Source organism: Diadema antillarum, unplaced genomic scaffold (genome assembly GCF_040938485.1).
Source record: "Diadema antillarum isolate AM-2024a unplaced genomic scaffold, OU_Dant_1.0 seq00000764_RagTag, whole genome shotgun sequence".
NCBI lineage: Eukaryota > Metazoa > Echinodermata > Echinoidea > Diadematoida > Diadematidae > Diadema > Diadema antillarum.
In genome coordinates this window covers 338,514-360,089 of record NW_027271654.1, presented here as the reverse complement: position 1 = coordinate 360,089, position 21,576 = coordinate 338,514, and the positions used below count along the sequence as shown (strand labels likewise).

Here is a 21,576-nt window from a genome sequence, read left to right as displayed (position 1 = left end):
AATGAACTACTTTTACAGTGGTTGTTTCTATTCCAAACTCACATTTTAGAATTTTACGAAGTGCATTAATGCTAGGGTTTTGTTTCATCTGCAAATGGTAAATTATGCCTTTAAAATCATGAAGAATTATCTCTATCTTCAAACTACTATAGTTTTGTAGATTTTTCTCAGCAATCATTACGTGCTGGAAAAAGAGATATCAAGTTAAGTTCTGAAAATGCATTTCTATTGTGCAGTGACAATGTTTTAGTCATGATGAAAAAGGAAAAATTAGATGTGGTTACCCCTCAGATGTTTTACCGTGTCTGCTGCAGTGTACTCAGCATTAATAAAAGTGCACAAGTGAACACCAAAAATATGACCCTGCTTGACCTCCATGTGCTGCTCGTGGGTGTGCAAAATCACATCATTCATTTACATGTAGCGTACGGCCAGCGTATGGACCTGACTAGTGACGAAATGTTGACATTTATTTGCGATAGGGAGAATTTGGTAAAACACCGAACAGGAGATGGTGTTGGGAGCCTGGCTACATGTAACAAAGCCTTGGCACTCCCAATGGAAAATATTATTCCTGAGCAAAGGCAGTTAAAATGACACTCAGCTAATATAAACACTGTAAGGGGAGGAAGTTGGAAGTTTTATTCAGAATATAAGATGCACTTCTTTTCCCATGAGACTTTTGTCACGTTTTCCAGTAGGGCATATTGCGAACAGCTGCCCTCACTGACAAGTCTTCTCAATTTTGCGACAACAGACTATGTCAGCTTGATATGATATACATGTACCGTGCTCATTAATGTTTCTTTGAGACTATGTTTCAAATTCTTGTGTCACATACTGTATATCGAAGACTGGCTGTGAATTTAGCTTACCGTGAGCTTTATGTTGTCTCTACACCTATCATGCCTTCCACAAGTATGCTTTTACGGCGTACCAAGGAGTACGCACATAAAGGAAAAAGACATATTTTGGGGGTGTTTTTTTGAACGAAAGTGATATCTACCTGTCTCAACCAGCAACCATCAGGCCAGCTTCCCTGATTGTCATGAAAAGATTTATCACAGTGATCTTCTTTTTGTGAACAGATACATTTTGGCAACGGTTTGTCTTTCTTTTCTTTTTTTTTCTTTTTTTTTTTTGCAAACCTCAGTGGAGGAGTAAAAAATAAAGTTTTGCTAACTTTACAATTCACAAAGTTCTCCCAACCCAATCATCATAAACTTTTTATGAACGCCCACACAGCAAACACAACCACACAAATAGGTATAGTTAATCATACGTGCGCAAAAGGAACTGAGATACACTCCACTTTAATACACCACTCCACAGGGAATACCATAAGAGTTGGTGTGGCACTCACTGGAACATTCATTTCTAACCACCCCCCCCCCCAAATAAAAAAAAGTCATATGTCTTAGAGTTTTGTAAGTCACAGTATCGTTGGCACATCTTAAGTCTTGAAGGAAACATAATTGTCATAAAAAATGAAGAAAAAAATAAGAATATCTTACAGGAGAAACTAAAAAAAAAATGCATCCAATATCAAGAGTCATATGACCACAAAAAGTTTGTCGACATCCATATTGAATGCTATGTCACATGGTGTACTCACCTTGAAGTGGTAAGAGCTTTCTCTATCTTCCTCATTGTTTGAAAATGTTCAAGCTTTGGAAACTTGCTGCTTCTGTTTCATAACATCCATACAATATGGATCTCTAATGGTAAAAAGTTTCCTTTCAAATATATATAATAAAACATGCTGAAAACGGATGTGGTGTGCTACACAGTGAATGAATTGTTTACATAGCCACTAAGTCAAAGTAGATGATGTACAAACAGCCCAGTGAGCTACTCAAAGAGCTCCAGATTGCTTGGTAACCACAGGAAATAGAAAACTGCTTGACTTGCTGCTCATTAATTTCTTAAAGTTTTTCACTGCATGAATACTTCCATGACATTCTTACTGTCAATGTAGTATAGTACATTGAATAAACTTCTCATGGGAAAAAAAAGAAGATTTGTACAGTACATGGTAATTGTCATGCTAACACTCGTATCTCATTTAATAAATCTTTGCCAGAGTTATAACTGTTGAAGAAAGGTAAATTTAATACTGTAACAGCCTTCCCATGATTCTTTTATACTACACTGCCATGTGACTTCTAGAGGTCAGACAGAGTAAAGTAACAAGTCTGATATAAGTTAGGTTCACACGCTGTTCCTAAACTTTAAGTTTAGGTAGAAAACTTGACTTTCGATGATTAGCTTGTAGTTTAGCACCGTGTGGACGCACTCAAAAGTTAGCAGTCTTAAAGTTTAGTCGATGATTAGAACCACGTGACATCTTAGGGTTTACGCTCTATCCACGAGCCACGGGAGGTCCCAACTCATAGTTTTGTTCCGTGTGGACGCAATAATCAACGAGCTTGTGAGTTAGCATGAACCTCGCTTCTCGTTTGCATCCGGGTCATTTTTACCAATCATAACACTCTGCACTTCATTAAGTACATGTAGCTCATGTACTGGAGGCAGTAAAAAAATTCAAGCTTCTGCTTCTTCAGATCACCAGTCATTGGTACACTTTTAAAGTTTCCTAAATGTTATTATTATTATTATTATTATTATTATTATTATTATTATTATTATTATTGTCATTATTATTATCATTATTATTATTATTATTATTATTATTATTATTATTATTATTATTATTATTATTATTATTATTATTATTATTATTATTATTATTATTATTATATCATTGTCATTTTGGGCTACACTGACATCACACCAGCATGAATACAACTTCTAATCAAATTACCTTCCCTCTGCACCCTTAATATCTTACTCTAAACTAATAGTTCGGGTGATTTTTAGAAATCTATGACTCACCTAGTAACTTTAATGTGAACACACCTAATCTTTTTTTTTTTTTTGTCCTTACCAATACTACCCTGCAAAACAGAATTAACTACTATTTAGTGTATAAAGGCTGACTCACCACTTATACATATTGGGAAACTTGCTTTTGTCCCAGACCTACAATGAAAACCGGATGAGGGGTTCCGCTAGGAGGTGGAGACAATAACCTTTGGCCCAAACATCACAATATGTCAAAGTCTCCTGACTACAATTTCATACCTATCATTCTGAATGATAAGAGACACCGCAAGATGAACAGGTTTCCACATGTAATAGGCTTATATTCTATGTCATTGAAACATTTGTTAGTATTCTATGATGTATGGACTTTGACATAATTATGAAGAGATCTCGTGCATGTGTTCTGTTCTGTTAATGTCTACAATGACCAACACATAGCATTTTGCTTGACTGATAGGGCTACATGAAAGGACATGGATGTGATAGCAATGAGTGCACTGAATGTAGAACACATATCAAACTTGCTCTCTGGAAGGAAAATTCCAGACCTCTTTAAAGTATGAATAAAAAGAAAGAGTACCTAAAAATTCTATTCGTACAACAGTGCAAATCTGATCAAAATTTCATAAAGATTAGGAGAGTTGAGAAGTTGTGAAGTTTTGCTAATTTTTGCAAAACAGTTCTTGAACAGTTGGCACGATAGAATGCAAAAATAACTGAGCTATGATGTCATCATCTCGCAATTTTCTATTGATTGCGTAAAAAAAATGACATAAATCCAATTTTTCTGCTATAGAAGTGTAAAACATCTTATTCCTAGCTGAATAACAACAAAATAATGATCAATCAAGTATATACATTCTTGAGATTGGGCATTATTGTTTGAACCAAAAAAAAAGAAGCAAATTTCAATATTTTGTTTACAAACTACAAGGAAAGTTGTGGGGCAGTGATATCAGCACCTCACTCATTTGCATACTCATATTCATATTGACTGTTCATGAACTTTCACCTGAGTGTACATGAAGGAATGGAAGCATTCTGGTGCTGACTTTCGTCCTCCTGCTATTACGCTCAAAGTGGGTCAGGTCTAGCTCTTCAGACTGCTGGCCTCATTTTTGCATAGCATACTTCTAGGGTGTGGCTGCAGAGAAAAATGAGCTTTTGATGCTCCAGCCCTTGAACCTTGCATCTTGGGGTCAGGTCAAGCTTTTTGAACCCTTTGATTCTTCTCACACAAATATGACTGTCCCAGAGATAAACAGTACAGCCTTAAATGTTGTTTTTTTTTGTACACTGTCTATCTCATGTATTAGCAGTTTTGTGTGTCACGCCCAAATTGCAGTGAATTATGGTTTCACCTGTAAACATGTTTCCCTCATAGATCCACCTGTGGCATAGGTCTTTTGGACATCTAGGCCCCATTTCCTATTAAAGGATGATAAGATAGCAACTCTTGCTAGAATAGCAACTTCCCCTAGCAACAGCCAATCAGAAGGTGGATTCTTGTCGTTACCATGGCAATTGCCATTCCAGCAAGAGTTGCTATCACAGCAACATTTTATGAAATACAGCCCAGATGTATTTAAACATGTTGATAATATTGATGCTTCAACAGACCACATCCTTTCTTTCTCTTCTTTTCGTTAGACAAAAATCATTTGTCATACCAGATGTCATACCATATGTCATATCAGATGATATGCAAATATTTCAAAATGAGATAAGTTATTGTATATTTTGTAATAGCTCACCATTACCTTGTCGACTGCTCATTATCTTGATTCTGACTTTTACAATGAAGCAATCTACTCAGTTTGGTCTACTTCATAACTGTACTAAATAGTACAGTGCAAAGAGCTTTATGTACACTTATCAATTGATAAGTAAAACAGGCATGTAAGCCAAGATACAATGTATTTAGTAAGTTTCCACTCTCTTGAACCAGCTACATAGTTCATGTTTAGAAGTAGTTTTTTTTTTTTTTCTGATTCTAAATACACTAGAAATGACTTTGCGAGAAACTCCGCCACCATTCTTTCTTACACTGAAAACATTCCGGATTTCACTGATTCATAGGGAACTGATGTGAAAAGGTGTCAAGTGTTACAAAGCAATGGAATTGTGTGACAAAAAAAGTTTACTTGCAAATACTAGACGAGAAGTAATTATGTACTGCCTACTCCACAATCCATCCTGACTGAAGTTTGCTATCAAACATCCATGCATGTGGATACAATGTAACACCAGTTCCTGCTATGTCAGGCAAATCATGCAATGACAACAATACCAAAAAAAAAAAAAAAAAAATAGCATAGTTTTTTATGGCTGATAAAGGCAAGGTTTCAGGAGATTCACCAGTCACCTACTGTTATTGGATACTGAAGACAAGGCTGATACACATCACAAAGCCTGTCTGTAAACTTATACCCTGGAACTTGATGACAGCAACATCCCATAGAAATGATCACGTACAGCAAGATTCACTTTTTTGTGTGTGCTCCTAACGTTGATAAATTTGTTGTTGCTTTTACAATAATTTCTCACCTTTTTTAAACTACAATCTAAATGCATATACAGACATCCTCTTTTTCCTGACAGAGTACCTTTATAACAAAACTACATTTTCATAAAGAAACAGGGACATTTGTTGTTTAAGAAATTGATGGAAGAGGTCCAAAGACAACAGAGCAAGAGAGTGCGTCACTTCGGAAGTGGAATTTACCGCGCACCAATTGACTCTCTCATCACCAATAAACCTATCTAATGGGATAACCTCCATGGCACATCTGAGATCCAAAGTGGAAGCTGATAAAAATGCTCACAAATGTTCAAGCCCCCGTTCCACTATCACGATTTGGACCCCGATCTGTCCCGATCTAGCAGATCGGGAGAGAGCGGCAAAAGCGTACGGGGATCGGAAGCATCGTAGCAGCAGCGTGTGGAGGTCGGGGTTGGAGCGGGCAGTTTTTCAGATCGGGAAGAAATTTTGAACCGGTTCAAAATTTCTTCCCGATCTCCCCGATCAAAATTGACATATTTTTAATCGTACGGCAAGCGGGGAGAGCGTAGTGACAGCGTAAACGCAGCGGGGAGAGCGTAATGACGGCATAAACGCAGCGGGATGAGCGTAACAAGGTCTTTCTGAGCGTAGTAACATCGGCACAAGAACGGGAAGTAATTTTAGCTATAATTTTCGAAGAAGAAGAAGAGATGAAGAAAAAGAAGAGAAGAAAGCAGCGAAGCAGCTACCCAAAAGGCGAAGAAAGAGAGACTGCACGTGATGCTGAAAGAGGAGGAAGAGGACATAGCAGAATTTTGAAGAATATGAAATCATCTACAACTGGAGGAAGACGGACTATAAAAGCAAGGACATCAAGAAAAATCCTTTGAAAAATCAGCACGTCTTTGTTTATACAATGCATTGCTGCAAAAGAACCGTGAGTTGAGGAGGCTCTTCAAGTTCAAGTTCAAGTTGATTTATTTCACTTCCAACAAACAAATAATAAAAAATACAAAGAAAAGCTCATATACACAGACGTCATGAAATCAGTACTACAATGCGATGAACAGAATAACATTGTAAAAGAGATGCAGGCAAATTATCAACAGAGATACAAATAACAGTTACGTCACTGTGGTAAATGCATACAAAATATTGCTGGAAATGGAGGGGACTGCTAAAAAGCAGAGCTTGTAGTATTAGAATGCAGTCCCCTCATAGAGAAAAATATATAATTGCAAAAAACAACAACAACAAATTTCCCTAAGCGGTAGCAAAAAAAAAAAAAAAAAAGACAGACAGAGTAATACACACATACATGCACACATACGGACGCACATTAACAAACACATGGCGGCTCTCTTGTAAAGAAAAAATTGATGAGAGGATAGAAAGATATAGTAGTGAAGAAGGTAGTAAGTCCGAGGTGGACAAGGGGGGGGGGGGGGGGGGAGGGGAGAGGAGAGGAGAGGGAAATGGTGGGTCATAACCTGGACACTGGAGGCACAGAAGCACGGGCTCGCTGATGAAGAAAGAGTAGTGAGAATAACGAAGCAACAACAACTTTGAAAATCAAAAGTAAAAAAAAAAAAGAATGAATCTTCGAAGTCCACAGTATATTTCTTCGGTTCTGCATGCTAATAAGTTGACTGACTGCTGACCCACAGTCGAATCGGGGTACATCGGGGCACATCGGGCACTTTTCAGCTCTCTGAACGGGGGTAACAGCGTGATAAGATCGTATAGATCGTTCAGAGCGTAGATACAGCGTGCATTGATCGGATAACATCGGCAACATCACACTAACAGCGTAGCTACATCGTTTTAAAGCGTACCGGCAGCGGCAGAGATCGCAATGTCTAATTCCCGATCATCGTAGTAAGAGCGTAGCAAGCACTTGGTAGTCGTAACTGCAGCGTACTCAGAGCGTTCTATCATCGTACTGTGTCCAGATCGGCTCAGGTTTTACCCGATCCTTCCCGACCTGAGAAAATTGTCAAATCGTAGCGAGAACGGCATAGTGGAACGGGGGCTTCACTTTCAAAGCAATATTTGTTGTTTTTATTTTCCAGGGGAACAGGATACAAGAGGAATGACATTGACATAACTATTTACAATCAGTAGACATATATGTGTTCTTGAGAACAAGCAAATGTCTCTCCCCTTGGAAAATTATTTATGAAGTTGTTTAAACATGCAATTTGCAGTCATACACTGTTGCAAACATTTTCTTTTATTGACTGTTTGTGTGTTTTTGTTTGTATAGTCTATGGTCACAAATGCAAAATTAATTGTACTTCATATCATTTTCACTGAAAAAAAAAAATAAAAGATACCATTACTGGGTGAGACTTTTGCTACTGGAATATAACTTTTTTTCTTCCTTGAGCACAGAAAATGAAATGTGATAATTCACAATGTGCAATTTTCAAACACTGAAAAAGCTTAGAACTATCAACATAATGGTTGATGAACAATGAAGGTCTCTGTAAGAATCAATAACAAACCAACCCAAGACTTTCTTAAGCATCTTGCAATACGTCAGGCAAGCCACACACTACAACTGACAACTACATGCACGCAAACCGGATGTACAAAAGAGCTGTCACTGTTGCGGCTTACTTACTTCAAATTCAACTACATTACAGAAAGGATTTCATACCAGAGAATCTTAAACGATATGAACAGTATCCTGCCTACATTTCTAGAAATGAACAAGACTTGATCAGGCCTCAAATTACCCAGGAAGCAAAAGGCAATTTGCCGCAATGCCCTATCTACTTGCCGCAATGCCTTTCTCAAAATTACCATGCTTACTGCAACTTTTCCCTTGCTGCCCTTAAAAAATGTTGAGAGAGAGTGCCCCTAAAACCAAAAATTGCCTGTCCCTAAAACTGGCGAAATTCGAGGCCTGCTTGATGCTAGGTATACTGTATCACTAAAATCCATTACCCCTGTTATGGTGTATTTAATCTGACATCACATGTGAAAAAAAGTGTGTATGCCTAATGGTATTGTTATATTGCCATACTTGTTTATGTATAGTGTAGATGAGCTCTTTATCAATAGTCACTATTCACACACTTACTGCACTAATATCTTCTCCTCATTATTCATATCGCAACTGGGGAAGGTATAGAATGGTATCTATCATTCTACTGAACATATCACAACAGAGTACAATACAAGTGCTCGTGTATCATGACATTCCGCAGAACAATAATAGAAGCTCCCTTGTCCGAGTATAAGGGCAAAGGCATATATACGGCCTGACCCAAAGGCAAGATAATTGCACAACATACACATGGTACAGGTATCACATCTGATCTCCTAGTTATATTGTGTATGTCCATTACGGAAGGGGAAAGATTGCACAGTGTGACCACAGACCAGACCAGAGCTGGCGGTCCTGTGAACAGGCTCACAACAGCATGTCAAGATCAATCACATCTCCCAGAGTCATCTTGCGGTCAGAGCGTGTCATTAGCATGGCGGGTTCTCAGGGGTTTGGTGAGGGGCACGGCCAGCTTTTCCCTTTTAATAGCACCATCCTCATGCTTCAACAACTGGAGTTAAAGTGCAACTGAGATGGGGAGATACACCACAGTGCTACGGAACTGAACTTGTGCACAGATATGCTTACCTATTCCTCTAGCCCTCTCTGTTTACCGGTACTTCAGTTTCGATGACATGAATAACATGCAGCACTATCCTTGAGAATGTACACTAAAGGTTATGACAAACTCGGTCACTACTTAAAATAATACTGGAGGGCCACTGGCTGAAAAGCACAAGCTTTGGAATGGTACACACTCCAACCAACACCAAACACCATGTATGGGACTATGAATGTCTTGCAAAGTTTGTCTTTTCTAGATCAAGTCAAAGGAAATGCATGTTCATAATGGTACTTTCCTTGACAAGTTCACAACAGTTTTTAAAGCCACCTGGGTTAATATTTAGCATAAAGCTAGTTGTTGTTCCCTTTCTTTTAATAGTATTTAGCCTAACAGATCTATACCCTGCTCAGGTTGTAAGACAGTATTTGTACATTGTACAGTTAATAAATCAGTCTCAGTTATGAAAAAAATAATTATGATAAATAATCTGAGACAAGTGTCAAAATATTGTCAAATGCAACAGAATAAGAAAAAAGTATGAGAGTTTGGAGGATGGCAGGATTTAATAATCTACGTCTATGCAGGAAATATAATGAAATCATTTTTTGCAAATAGTTCCTTACTTCGATCATTATAATCTATTCACTCAGTCATAGAAAAAAAGAAGAAGTAAAAGGCCAATTGCAAGACCCTGATGGTTTATTTGGCAGTCCTTATGTCAATGAGTAAAATAAACAGAAAAGAAAAGGTACAAAACTGTGTCAACCAAGTTTTTAAAGCCCGCAAATTACTGTATCAGTGACAAGTTATCACCCGTACTTCCTCCATCAAGCTCAAATAAACTTGATATGTTTCTCTTTTCTGCTTCTTCACAATCGTCCTCTTGAATGAAAATACTGCAAAGCTAAAAATACAATGACAAAATTGAATCTGCATCTCTGAGGGAAAGAAGGAATCAAGAGACAGGTCAACAATGAGTTGCAAAAACTGGTGATCTGCCAAGAACACATATTTTTGCTGTTTGATTTAAATAGGTGTTGATATAGTATATATGATCCCAGGACAGGACCACAATCATCTTGAGAGGCTATTTCCTCCACTTTGATCCGGGCTTCCTGTAAGGCTTGCTGCTGATCAGCGATAGCCATTTTGTCAGGACACAAACACTGCTGCCTGTTTATAAACAAAGGACAAAAATAGACTGAGCATGATGTCCATCTCACGGATATTCCCTACAGCCTTTCCCTTATGATCTTCAAACCCCGTTACCCAACCCACCCCCCCCCCCTCCACTTCACTCAAAAACTTTTTGGAACAGAAACACAGTCTTCTACACTTAGCTGAACTGTCTTGTTAGTCTGCTTCAGGAAGTTTGAACTATGAATGGTCGTGTACTTCTTGCCAAGCAAGTTTAGGGAAGTCTGCAGCTTTTGCAGTATGATAAACATTAACATAATTGTTTGTATAGCATACTGGACTGTAATATCAGAAGAGAGTTACACAAAACTATCAGTATGCAAATCAGTGGTCAGTGGTCAGAGGAACTTATTCAGAGGAAGTACAGTCACATCTTGTGATAATGTAAAAGTGGATATTTTCACACGACTAATTTTTCGTGCTCGGCCGGGTAAGAAGAGTTTTGCATGTTTTTAATTCCGCAGAATCAAGACATTAACGACTGGAACATATGGCACGCAAAAATATTTGCGTGCTTTTGTTTTCGCACTAGCTTCTGGTTGCGCGAAATGCGCGAAAATTTCAACACCACGAAAATTTCCACTTTTTCAGTAAATGGTTTCGAGAAAGACCAATGAATTTCAGCAAAGAGAGTAAGGAACCATGCTTGCCTAAAACAGTCAGATCATTAGCATAAAATCTCACTTCAAATTACCACATCATGGATTTGTTTTAAGTTGATTCATATACTCATACCACTTGTTCAATCCTTTGGCTTTATCAGAAACTTGCAAAGCTGGTACTGGTAAGGTCACTTTGCACAATCTTCCTTAGATGGTTAACCATGAATTATTTTTTCCAGAATTTAAACCAGGATCAACTCCTGCTTCTAAAATACATGCCAAGGAAGCTTCTTCATGAGGAACCGTCAAAAATGTTTTCCTAGGATTAAGCAATGTACACGGCAACTACAATAGTTGTAATTCAACTGTCACAGATTTGTTGCTCAATCTTTAAGATACATCTGAACAGCAAACTAATGATCTGGTACATCTCTCACTCTGAACACCTGGTAACTTCAAGTTCAATCGTCGAATTACTCGAAAATAGTGGCAGTCTATACTTACTTGAATTCCTATGATTTCAATTCCAGGGTTAGACTGCCAGTGCCATATCATTTTGCATGAAAACTACCTCTCTTTATGCCTCATAATACCTGGTCAAACTTTCATAAAATCCGCAGGGGACCTAAATATTGGATAGCTCATTGCCAGTTTTCACGAGATCCATATCATGTATTGAGTAAGCGGCCATCTTTTATGCTAGTTATATGAGCAATACACCACAACAGCTGATAACATACACCTGTCCACTATCACGCAACTTTTAAATAAAACTGCACCTCTTGGACACACTTCACACTGCTTTATTATGAATTTCACAAGCACAAAACTGTACATTAATCTTGAAATCTGCATTTTCAAAAAGGTAACAAAATTCATGCTTTCTCTCAATCCATCTGGTTCAAAGCTTCTGCAAATATCTATCAAGGTATTTCCTACCCTAAATTAATCAAATCAGTTAGAAACAGAAGTTGGCCATTCCACATACAGACTAGCTTAACATAATAGCTTTCCCCTTGTCAAGGAAGTATTTTGTTTCATGATGCAAGCTTGAGGTAGCATGGGAGTTCATACTTGCATCTATATTCAAAATGACATTTATAAAGGAGATTTACACCTACCTGGCAAAATTTAAGAAAAGTGATTGTCCCACCTAACCAAGTGCTTCCTTTGCTTTAATTAATATTTCCCCAAACTCAATATGAGATTGTTACTAGCATGTTTTTTTTTTCCTTCTTTCACATCCTTCATTTCTCAATCACCATGACTTGTAACCGTAAAATCTACATCAACCTCTAGGAGAAAAAAAAATTATCTCGAAATGCCACAATTTGTGACTGCTTTATGGTTTCAGACCATTTTGACCTTCTACAGAGAATTAAAAATGTATATGAACATAATTTGTACCATTCAACAGACAGCTGTCCACTGTACCATGACACTGGACTGATCAATAACATTATGTCCATTAAACAATCCTGTTGAGGACGAGTCCCGAGTATACTAAGGGAAGAATCTATAGGAAATGCATGTTGCAGTGCTCAATATCAGCCCATCCTTAACAGGTTATGGGAACAAACGATTTGTAGTTAAACACTCCTCTGGTGTTTCCTTGTGTAACTTCATGGTCATTGCCGTCCTTAGAAATATCTCAGTTTCTTTCATTTAATTTCATGTTTTAACGATAAAATAGCTCATAAATTAAAGACTTCAAAAACTTCATATGTCAACGATAAAATGATACATAAAAAAGGAAAGACTTCCATATGTACCCCCCACTATTATAATACACCTACGTAGCGTGTGTACATTGTTGTATGAGATTCCTATGAAGTCCGCATTTCCCTAGGACACCGAGATCAATGTTACCCTAACTCTAACCCTAACCCTCACCCTAGTCCTAAACTGAGTAAACTCTAATCCTAATCCCAAAGCCAGCTAAACTTATTCATGTTACCTTTGATACATGTACATGACACATAGTGGGGGGTACACATGGAAGTCTTGCCATAAAAAAATTACCTGTTGCATGAAAACAAGTTGCTACAAAGCTGACATAATTCTCGTTGTGACTACATGCGCTGCATCGCCATACATGTTGACTGTTTTCACATTCGCTAAAAAATGTGGATTCACAATACACATTGTATAGTACTTTCAACTTCAATTTCATACACAGTACCTGTCAGAAAAATATGAATATAGTCACTGATTAACCTACCAAAGTACACACTTCACACTGTAAATCAATCATCATCAGCAACACTCAATATCTTGAAAGGCCTCTTCTCCAAAATAGAAAGTTCTTTAAAATTCACCTGTGAGGGCTTCCACCTCCCTGAATTTACTTGGCATCGGATAATTTTTGAAATGCATGAAAAGCAGACTTATTCATATTTCTGTGCAGGTACTTCATTGAGACCCCTCTTAAATAGAATTAACATTTTGGTAATGCGAATGATAAATTATGTAACATATCATTTGCAATCAGCAAATGGTTTTTGTCTTTTGGGCTATCTTCAACTCCTTTTTTTTTTTTTTCCCAGTGTTTGTAGCTTTAACGTATAATACATTTGCTATCCCCTTTTGAGCTTCCTTGAATCTTGACAAGATAATCCCTGAAACGGCTCTATTTGAACTAAACTGGGATGGGATGGGATGCGACAGTAGGTGATGGTACAGTCAATATTTTATAGCATATTTACAGTAAAAATAGTGTTATTACTGTTAACGATGTGCACACTAAAAATGCTTCCATCATATAATCATACTGATAGCTACATTCATGGAAAGATTTATGGGATTCCTTCTAAATTTCAGTCTTCATTTTGCACTATTCATAGGTGATGACAGCACCCAGCTCTCTTAATCATTAGACATTACACAAGTCACTTTTTTTTTTCAATTTTCATTCAATGTAAGACATCTTTCATCCATACACTTTACAAAATGTTTACCTGTCGTTTCACGATCACGGCCTATGCACATGACAGTCAGCAGATGGGGATAAGTTTTCTCCAATGCAAGGCACAAGTAAGTGAAGGCATTCTTTCCCTTTCCAGGCAGTATCTCAAGCAGTCTCAGAACCCTGGCTTCTGAAGAAGGCAACAACTTTATTTCTGTAGTCTCTGCTAGCGTGATGATTTCATTCAGCATGGGGAACAGGCGTTCCACTGCTACCGACTTGGCGAACGTCTCCCTATGCCGCCGCAACAGGGCAACATGTTTTTCATCCATGGTGGAGTCCATTTGTGCTGTCCACGTTTTCACTCAATTAGACTGTCATCGCAGAGGATATACAGCTGACGGTCTCCAATGAATGGTGGCGAGAAATGGTTTAAGTAATGGAAATAAACACCTCTCATCAAAACAGCTGATCGCGCGGCGGCCATTTTGGAAGCCAACACCGACCGACACACAGACTGAGCTGGTGATAACGGAAGACTGGCCGAACAGTATCGCTATGCCGCCGCGGAGAGCGCCAATGCATGGACACTGGTATCAATACCCACATCAGAAAATAGAGACAAACATACGGACTTTATTCAAATCCATTCAATCGGAAAGCACTACATGCTACCTGAAATTTAACTGTTCACTTCTCCTGGCTGTCAGTCCCCTTCCATGACTGAAGTTTTTACACCTAGAGCGCTCCGTGATGAAATTAATCCGTAAAGTACAAGTTCTCTTACTCCACTTTGGCTCGCCTACCAGTCACTTCTACCACCACAGTTTACACGGGTTGAGAGCGCGGATGTCAAGCAAGCATGATGTCATCGTCATTATAAAAAGAGCGCAGGGGGATCACTGACGGATCTCTATGTAAGCTTCTTGTCTCGCCCCGCCTTCGTGTACAACTCTGGTTCGAGCTTCTTGTAGTATAGGGTCCTCAAAGTTAGGTTCACCTGAAAATAAGGAATAAATTGTGTTCTTTATACGAAAGTTTTTGTTTTTCTTTGATTTTTCTGCAAGAAAACTTACACCAAAGTTTGAAATTTGATTAGCAGATTTAACAAGATTTATAAGCTCCGTTTCGCCACCTAGTTGTACGCAGCTCTGAGTGAGACAGAATTAAGAATTTGCTCATTATTTTGTCTTGTTTACTGATCTAATTCTATATTTTTCTTTCACTGATTAGTCACCGCAATATAGAAAGCCTATCATTCAACACTAATCTACTCAGAAAGTGTTCAAACTTGAGTTATAGCAATCTATCATGCATAAAGGGACCCCGCACTGTTGTCTTTTTTTTTTCACCTTGTACTCAGTCTTTGAAACACTGAAGCCATTTTCTGAAACGTCTAAAGAATCTCCCTCTACTGGTACTAGGTTATCTTGACCCTAATAAATAAATAAGTAATTAATTAGATAAATAAATGAGAAATGAAATGAAAAAGATAGCCCAGTATTTTACGATAGAATGATTATAATCATGAGTTAGTATATGGTCACGCGATAAGAAATAAAAACTTAATGTAAGCAACGTCTTGAGGGGAATAGATTGTACACTAATTCATCATTGTAATGCAATATCATAAATTATCTCCTTGGGAGCGATAACAGATAACGGGGGGGGGGGGGTGGGGGTCTTCTATCTTCGTGGTCCTCCGTCGCCAGATAACATCTGTCTGATAGAGAAGCGAGACACTGAAAAAACTGCTCTTTAATATGATATTCTTTCTCTGTCATTCGTTTGGGCGAACAAGCCTAAATGTCCGTCGACGTATAATACTAAGAGTTCGCGTTGTAATACCAGTATCCACACAGTCGAGATACAGGCCTCCGGGGCGGATCCAGGAATTTCGTAAAGGGGAGAGACCTTTACAAAACTGAATGGGGGCGCACGAGCCCCCCCCCCCCCCCATTTTTTTTTTTTTAAATTTATGTTATTTTAGGCAAAGATAAGGAGGGGCGCGCGCCCGGTGCGCCCCCCTCTGGATCCGCTACTGGGCCTACGTGGAAAATGGATTTCGTTTCAATCACGGAGGCCTGTCTGCCATTGTCGCTGCTTTTTGTCGAGGCATGGGTATAGTAGATGGCGCTATTCATCGCAGGCTATCAATGACAATCGGATGTAAATTCAAAGAAGGCAAACTTTGTGATGTCAACGAAATACTCACTCGTATGCACACACAAACACTACAAACTTACAAACATACATAGTAGACAGACGCACACACACAGACGCAAACACATACAAACACACACACAAGCACACACACAGACTTTCGTTTGGAAGTCAACTAATGAGAATTTTGTATAGTCCCTGATTACTGCATGATATATATTTGTGTGTGTGTGTGTGGGGGGGGGGGGGGGGGGGGGGGGGGGGGGGGGGGGGGGTAAGTGCTCTTGCTAAAGTCAATTATCACCCTCCTCCCACCCCCCCCCCCCCGCGCGCTTGGATGGGTATAATATCGCTTGGTTGTTGTTGGTTTTTTATTCAGGATGATGGGGGGGGGGGCTGCATTAACCCCTTTTCTGCGGCCTCTGTGCTTGTGTGTGTGTGTATGTGTGTGTGTGTGTGTGTGTGTGTGTGTGTGTGTGTGTGTGTGTGTGTGTGTGTGTGGAGGGGGGGGGGGGTGGGGAGGGGGAGTAGTTACTGATCATGGCACAATAATCGTTACAACAATAATGACTCAAAACCCTATTCATCATTGCATTCAGTTCAAATAGCCTAAACATTGTTTAAAATCTATAAATCTAAGAAAGAATAATGAATGTTCAAAACACTATTGAGACATAATTATCACTTACCAAACAAACAGACTGAATGTCGATCAATGCCATAAAAATTTGCAACCAACACCAATACGTGAATGATGATTGATGAATGATGATCATGATGAAGGAAATGTGACGTATTAAAGAAAACACAACAACATTAAAACGGTTTTGTGTTGTTCTTAATAACGCCTATGATAGGGAGCAAACTCAGATTTTTAAATGAATAGACAAGTGACAAAAAGTGAAGCGGGTAAAGAACGCCGAACTCACAATGGTATAATCTTCACTAAATAAGACTTAAATATTTTATGCTTAATTTCGGGTGTAGTCATCTGACCAACCAATTATGATATCTCATATTGGTTGGTTTGAACACGAACGAAGCAATATTGACATACTTTTTTTTAGTTGCTGGTTTACAACATTTTGGGATATAATAGGCCCCTCACCCCTGAAGTAATGAAATGATATCATCACTAATTCAATTCAAGTTAAGTCAAACTGTGTTTTCATGTTTTGACAGAATACTTGAAGCAATAATTAAAATTGGAAGTGCAATTGAATAATAAAAAACAAAAATAGCATTTTCCATGTCTATGATACTATTGAATCGACGGGACAGGTAAGAAAATCATACTTCTCTTTGATTTCTATTAATATACAAATAAACTTTGCCTTGAGAGTTTATGCTTAAAACTATGGGCAGAGGTGACTCCAAAAGAACTCTTCACTGAGGGGCGCAGCCCCGAAATTAATAGATTAATTTAGAGGCACCAATGCATAAAAATAGTTTTTCCAGGAAATCGAAATTAGGCAAAACATGTTTGTATCATATTTTGGATTAAAGATTCGAACAAATGAAAGGGGAAATGGAAAAGAATGCGAGGTGAGAAGTAGTGTGGTGGATGCGATGTAGTGAAGGGACCCTACACTTTTAAGAAGCATAGCAGCGCATGGTGTCACGTCAGAACTGCTTTGCAATGTTACATTACTGAGTATCTGAATAATACATAAAACGACCCAAGTTCATGGGAGGTCATTTCGAGTAAACTAGAAAAAAAACACCACTCCATATCTTTTATATTTGTCCAATAACATTTAATTTAACTATGATGGGAAGGCCCATTAATACAAATTAATACATTACAATAGCATCATAACTAACATATGAATGTAAGAATGACCCTAGTCCTGGGCCCCGTTTTATCAAAAGATATAATCGATTGTAAATTCCCTTACCACACAGGCTGCCATAGACTTATGATAGAAATCAACCCTATATTCAACTAGAAAAGCACTCTGAGAGCACAGACATCCGCCAAGCAGCTATAGTACTTTCTACCAATGATGTTGCTAGTGATTTCGACCCATGCGTATCATGCGTTCTGAAAATCGCCCGATTTCCAAATATAGAAGCCTTTGTTACGTCATAAGCCCTCAGCTGCGCAGCGCGCCTCGCCCTAGCTGATTTTTTTTTCTAGCAGAAACTAGAGCATGAGCACGCACTTCGGTGCGCGTATGAAACCTAAAAGATACGCAGCTTGAACTCCTAAGTTCATTGACACTACCTGCCGAAATATCGGAAATCTTTCATAAAATCCGCGAAAATTTCCAGATCAATACCAAAATTTGATCATCTGTTCCTTGTGCCATTCCCAATCTTTCTTGCAAGTTTCATTTAAATCCGTGCACAACTTTTTGAGTTATTTTACAAACGGCCAACCTCCTCCCTTGGCGGAGGTAATTATAACTCTTCATGGAACAGGGCCCTGGACTTGGGTCATTCTTACATTCATACAAGATTTCATTCATTCATTTTAAGCACTTCCGGTGGTCATTGGGGCTTATCATTTGTAATACAAGATAAGTCCGTGTATAAGCAACAATTTCCCATGATAAGCCGAATTTGGCCAAAAATTGGACTTGGGTCGTTTTTATATTCAGGTCTTCATTGTTTTGTTCGAAAATGTTACAGTTCATAGAGTGAAGGTACGAAGTCGTGCGCAATGTCAGAAGTGCTTTTTCGTGTTTGTGATGTCACAATTGTTTTGTTCGAAACATTTCACAGAATGGCGATAAACGCAGTGCGCAATGTGAGAATTGCTCTTTGACGTCACGATTGTTTTGTTAGAAATATTATTTTCACAAAGTGACGGTAGACGCAGAGCGCAATGTCAGAATTGCTTTGTGACGTCACAATTGTTTTAGAAATTTTACATTTCACACAGTGACGGTAGACGCAGAGCGGGATGTCAGAATTGCTTTGTGACGTCACAATTGTTTTGCTAGAAATTGTTACATTTCACAGAGTGACGGTATTGTAGACGAAGAGCGCAATGTCAGAATTGCTTTGTGATGTCACAATTGTTTTGTTCGAAACATTTCACAGAATGGCGGTAGACGCAGTGCGCAATGTGAGAATTGCTTTGTGACGTCACAACTGTTTTGATAGAAATATTATTACAAGATCATGTACACCTTACACAAAATGACGGTAGACGCAGAGCGCAATGTCAGAATTGCTTTGTGACGTCACAATTATTTTGTTAGAAATTGTTACATTTCACAGAGTGACGGTACAAAGCTAGCTGCGCACAATTTCAGAATTGCTTCGTGACATTATTTTGCAAATAGTGTACTACACAGTATTTGCAAAATGCCGTCATAGAAATGACGTCATTTTGCTAGTACTCAATGAAGTGTCAAACATGCCAACATTCTGACATAGCTGAAAATACCTATAATCACATGAAGCTCTTTCAACCAATCACGAGAGGATATATATATATATATATATATATATATATAATATTATATTCTTTTTTTTAATAAGAAATATGATTAGGAATAATGTGGACATTGACGGTTTGGCGGCAGTCCAGCTTGGACATTAGCATTACACTTTCGATGAAGACGGTACGAGCGGAGAAAATGAGTATACATTATAGTCCTACAGGGTATATAGTCAAGTGTTTGTAAGTTCGCAGATTAGACAGACTGGCGTATATTACTTGACGAGAGTGTAAGACTGTAAGAATGGTGTAAGAATGAAACTGAGTAAGTCAATTCGAGGACCTATCTCACTGGAGAGGCGTCGTCGCTGCGACTGCCGCGACTCCTGCGACTCGAGAGATCAAGAAAAAAAGAAAAATGGTCTGCCCTCTTAGTCTCACCAAGAAGGCGACTGCGAGGGCGATGTCCGAGACGTCTCCTGAAACAACGTGACAAATTATTCACACAGTAGTCGCCGCGACGTCTTCGTCGGTAGCGACAATTCTGTTTTTTGATAATGTTGTCTTCTCGGTTGCGGAGACGTATCCGCAGCGTCTCCACAACATTCCCCGCAACATTTTTGCTGAGACGTTGCTGACAAAATTAGTCTCCGCCATGGCCAGCGAAACCGGGTAGGTGGGGGGGGGGGGGGGGGGGGGGGGGATGGTCCCCACACTTTTTGTGCACCATACAAAGGAATGCATAAGGTGTCATCACTTGGGCCCCCACTTTTTTTTTTAACCCGGAAGTACGTAAGTGGCACTAAAAAGAAATAGACAGAGATGAAGTGTAATCGCGGTAAGGTTATGTTTTTCCGCTGAAGACCTTTTTTTTTTAGTTGGAAGGGGAGAGATAAGCTGAGGACCTTTTTTTTTTTTGCCTGTTAGCTCATCAAACCCGGAAGTGCCCCCCCCCCACACACACACTTTTGAAAACGCTCCGCTGGCCCTGTCCGCGACGTGGCCTCTATAACTGATAGAGCAACTGACGGAGACGTCTCCGAGACCAGTTGGAGAAAAAACAAAAACAAAACCCGAACATGTTCGATTATCCCGCGACTCCATAACATGTCTCCGCAACCAGAATCATATTATGAGACTCGAGTGGCCGCCATCGTCACCTTCTTAGGTATCCGGGAGCAATGAGATGTCCAGCAAGAGCATACTTGAGTTGTCGTCATTTTGTGATGTATGACATATTTTGCATGAGATGTCATGGATATCATAGTGAAGAGGTGACTGACGAAACAATATCAGTACGCCTTTTTCGCCAACAAGCGAACACTTTTCAAAATGGTTTGCAATCCAAACAGCTTCGAGTACCCTACAGGTATAAGAATCCGAATGACATCAAGTTTTTAATATATATTTCATTTATTTTGCCCCATTTAGACCTAAATCATCAAAAAAATTAATAATTGCAAATATTTTTGGAAACAATAAGCCTGAAATGGAAAAAAGAGGAAAAAATAGCTCATGCAAACGTGACATCTAGCAACCAACGAAGAAGATAACTGCTTGGTTTGCTTGTAGGAGTGATTTTCGCGTCACGGGGATCGAAACTCGTAAGACGGCGAGCATAGCGACGTCGAACTACCAGGAATAGCGCCATCTTTTGTTTCCCAGTCCCTATCGCAAATCGATAACTGTGGCTCTTTCGGAGGGGGGGGGGGGGGGGTCCAAAAAGGGAGTGTAAACATATTGTATTATTGCGAGTAGATGAAAGCGAGATCAGCCTCATGTAAATGAGAAAGAAGCTGTTTCAGGTTGAAAATGCTTTTTATGGAATAATATCAACCATCAATGGGTAGTTGGGATGCGATGGGGGAAACCCGAATTCTGCACTCAACTGATTTACCTTGTAGGTGTGCTATACAGAAGCTTACAGAAGGGATACTAGGTTTGACAAAACATAAGTAATGAAGGTCTAGGAAAAACAGACTACGCAGCGTCATCTCGGGCTTCGGCGCGCTCCTACCGAAATTCAACCGCACTGGATGGATGGGCGACTTTCGATGTCCTCGATACCAACCTGTACCTGCGGAGTTCAGCAAAAAACATCTAATTCTGAGCATCAAAGGGCAATCTGTTTGGTGAAGATCTGAAAACAGAGTTGGAGACGCCAACGAATTTTCCATCGGATAGTCATTTAAAATGGATGCTAACGCTAATCAGGTGAGTGCAGTAAAACACGAGTCGAGAGAGATGCATCAAGTGCCGAGCCCATACAACAGCAACTTGGTGCCGTAACGCTTAAGTAAACATCCCCG

The 21,576-nt window shown here is 39.0% G+C and overlaps 1 protein-coding gene across 1 annotated transcript in view; it reads right to left on the bottom strand.

Annotated features, from left to right (window-relative positions):
• The window catches only part of LOC139738669 (disks large homolog 5-like), a 104,445-nt gene extending 89,921 nt beyond the window's left edge, over nt 1-14,524 (bottom strand). The window contains 1 exon segment of the mRNA XM_071649282.1: nt 13,766-14,524. Within this exon segment, the coding sequence (XP_071505383.1) occupies nt 13,766-14,057 (292 nt within the window). The 5' untranslated portion in view covers nt 14,058-14,524.
• Between the last annotated feature and the right edge of the window lie 7,052 nt (nt 14,525-21,576).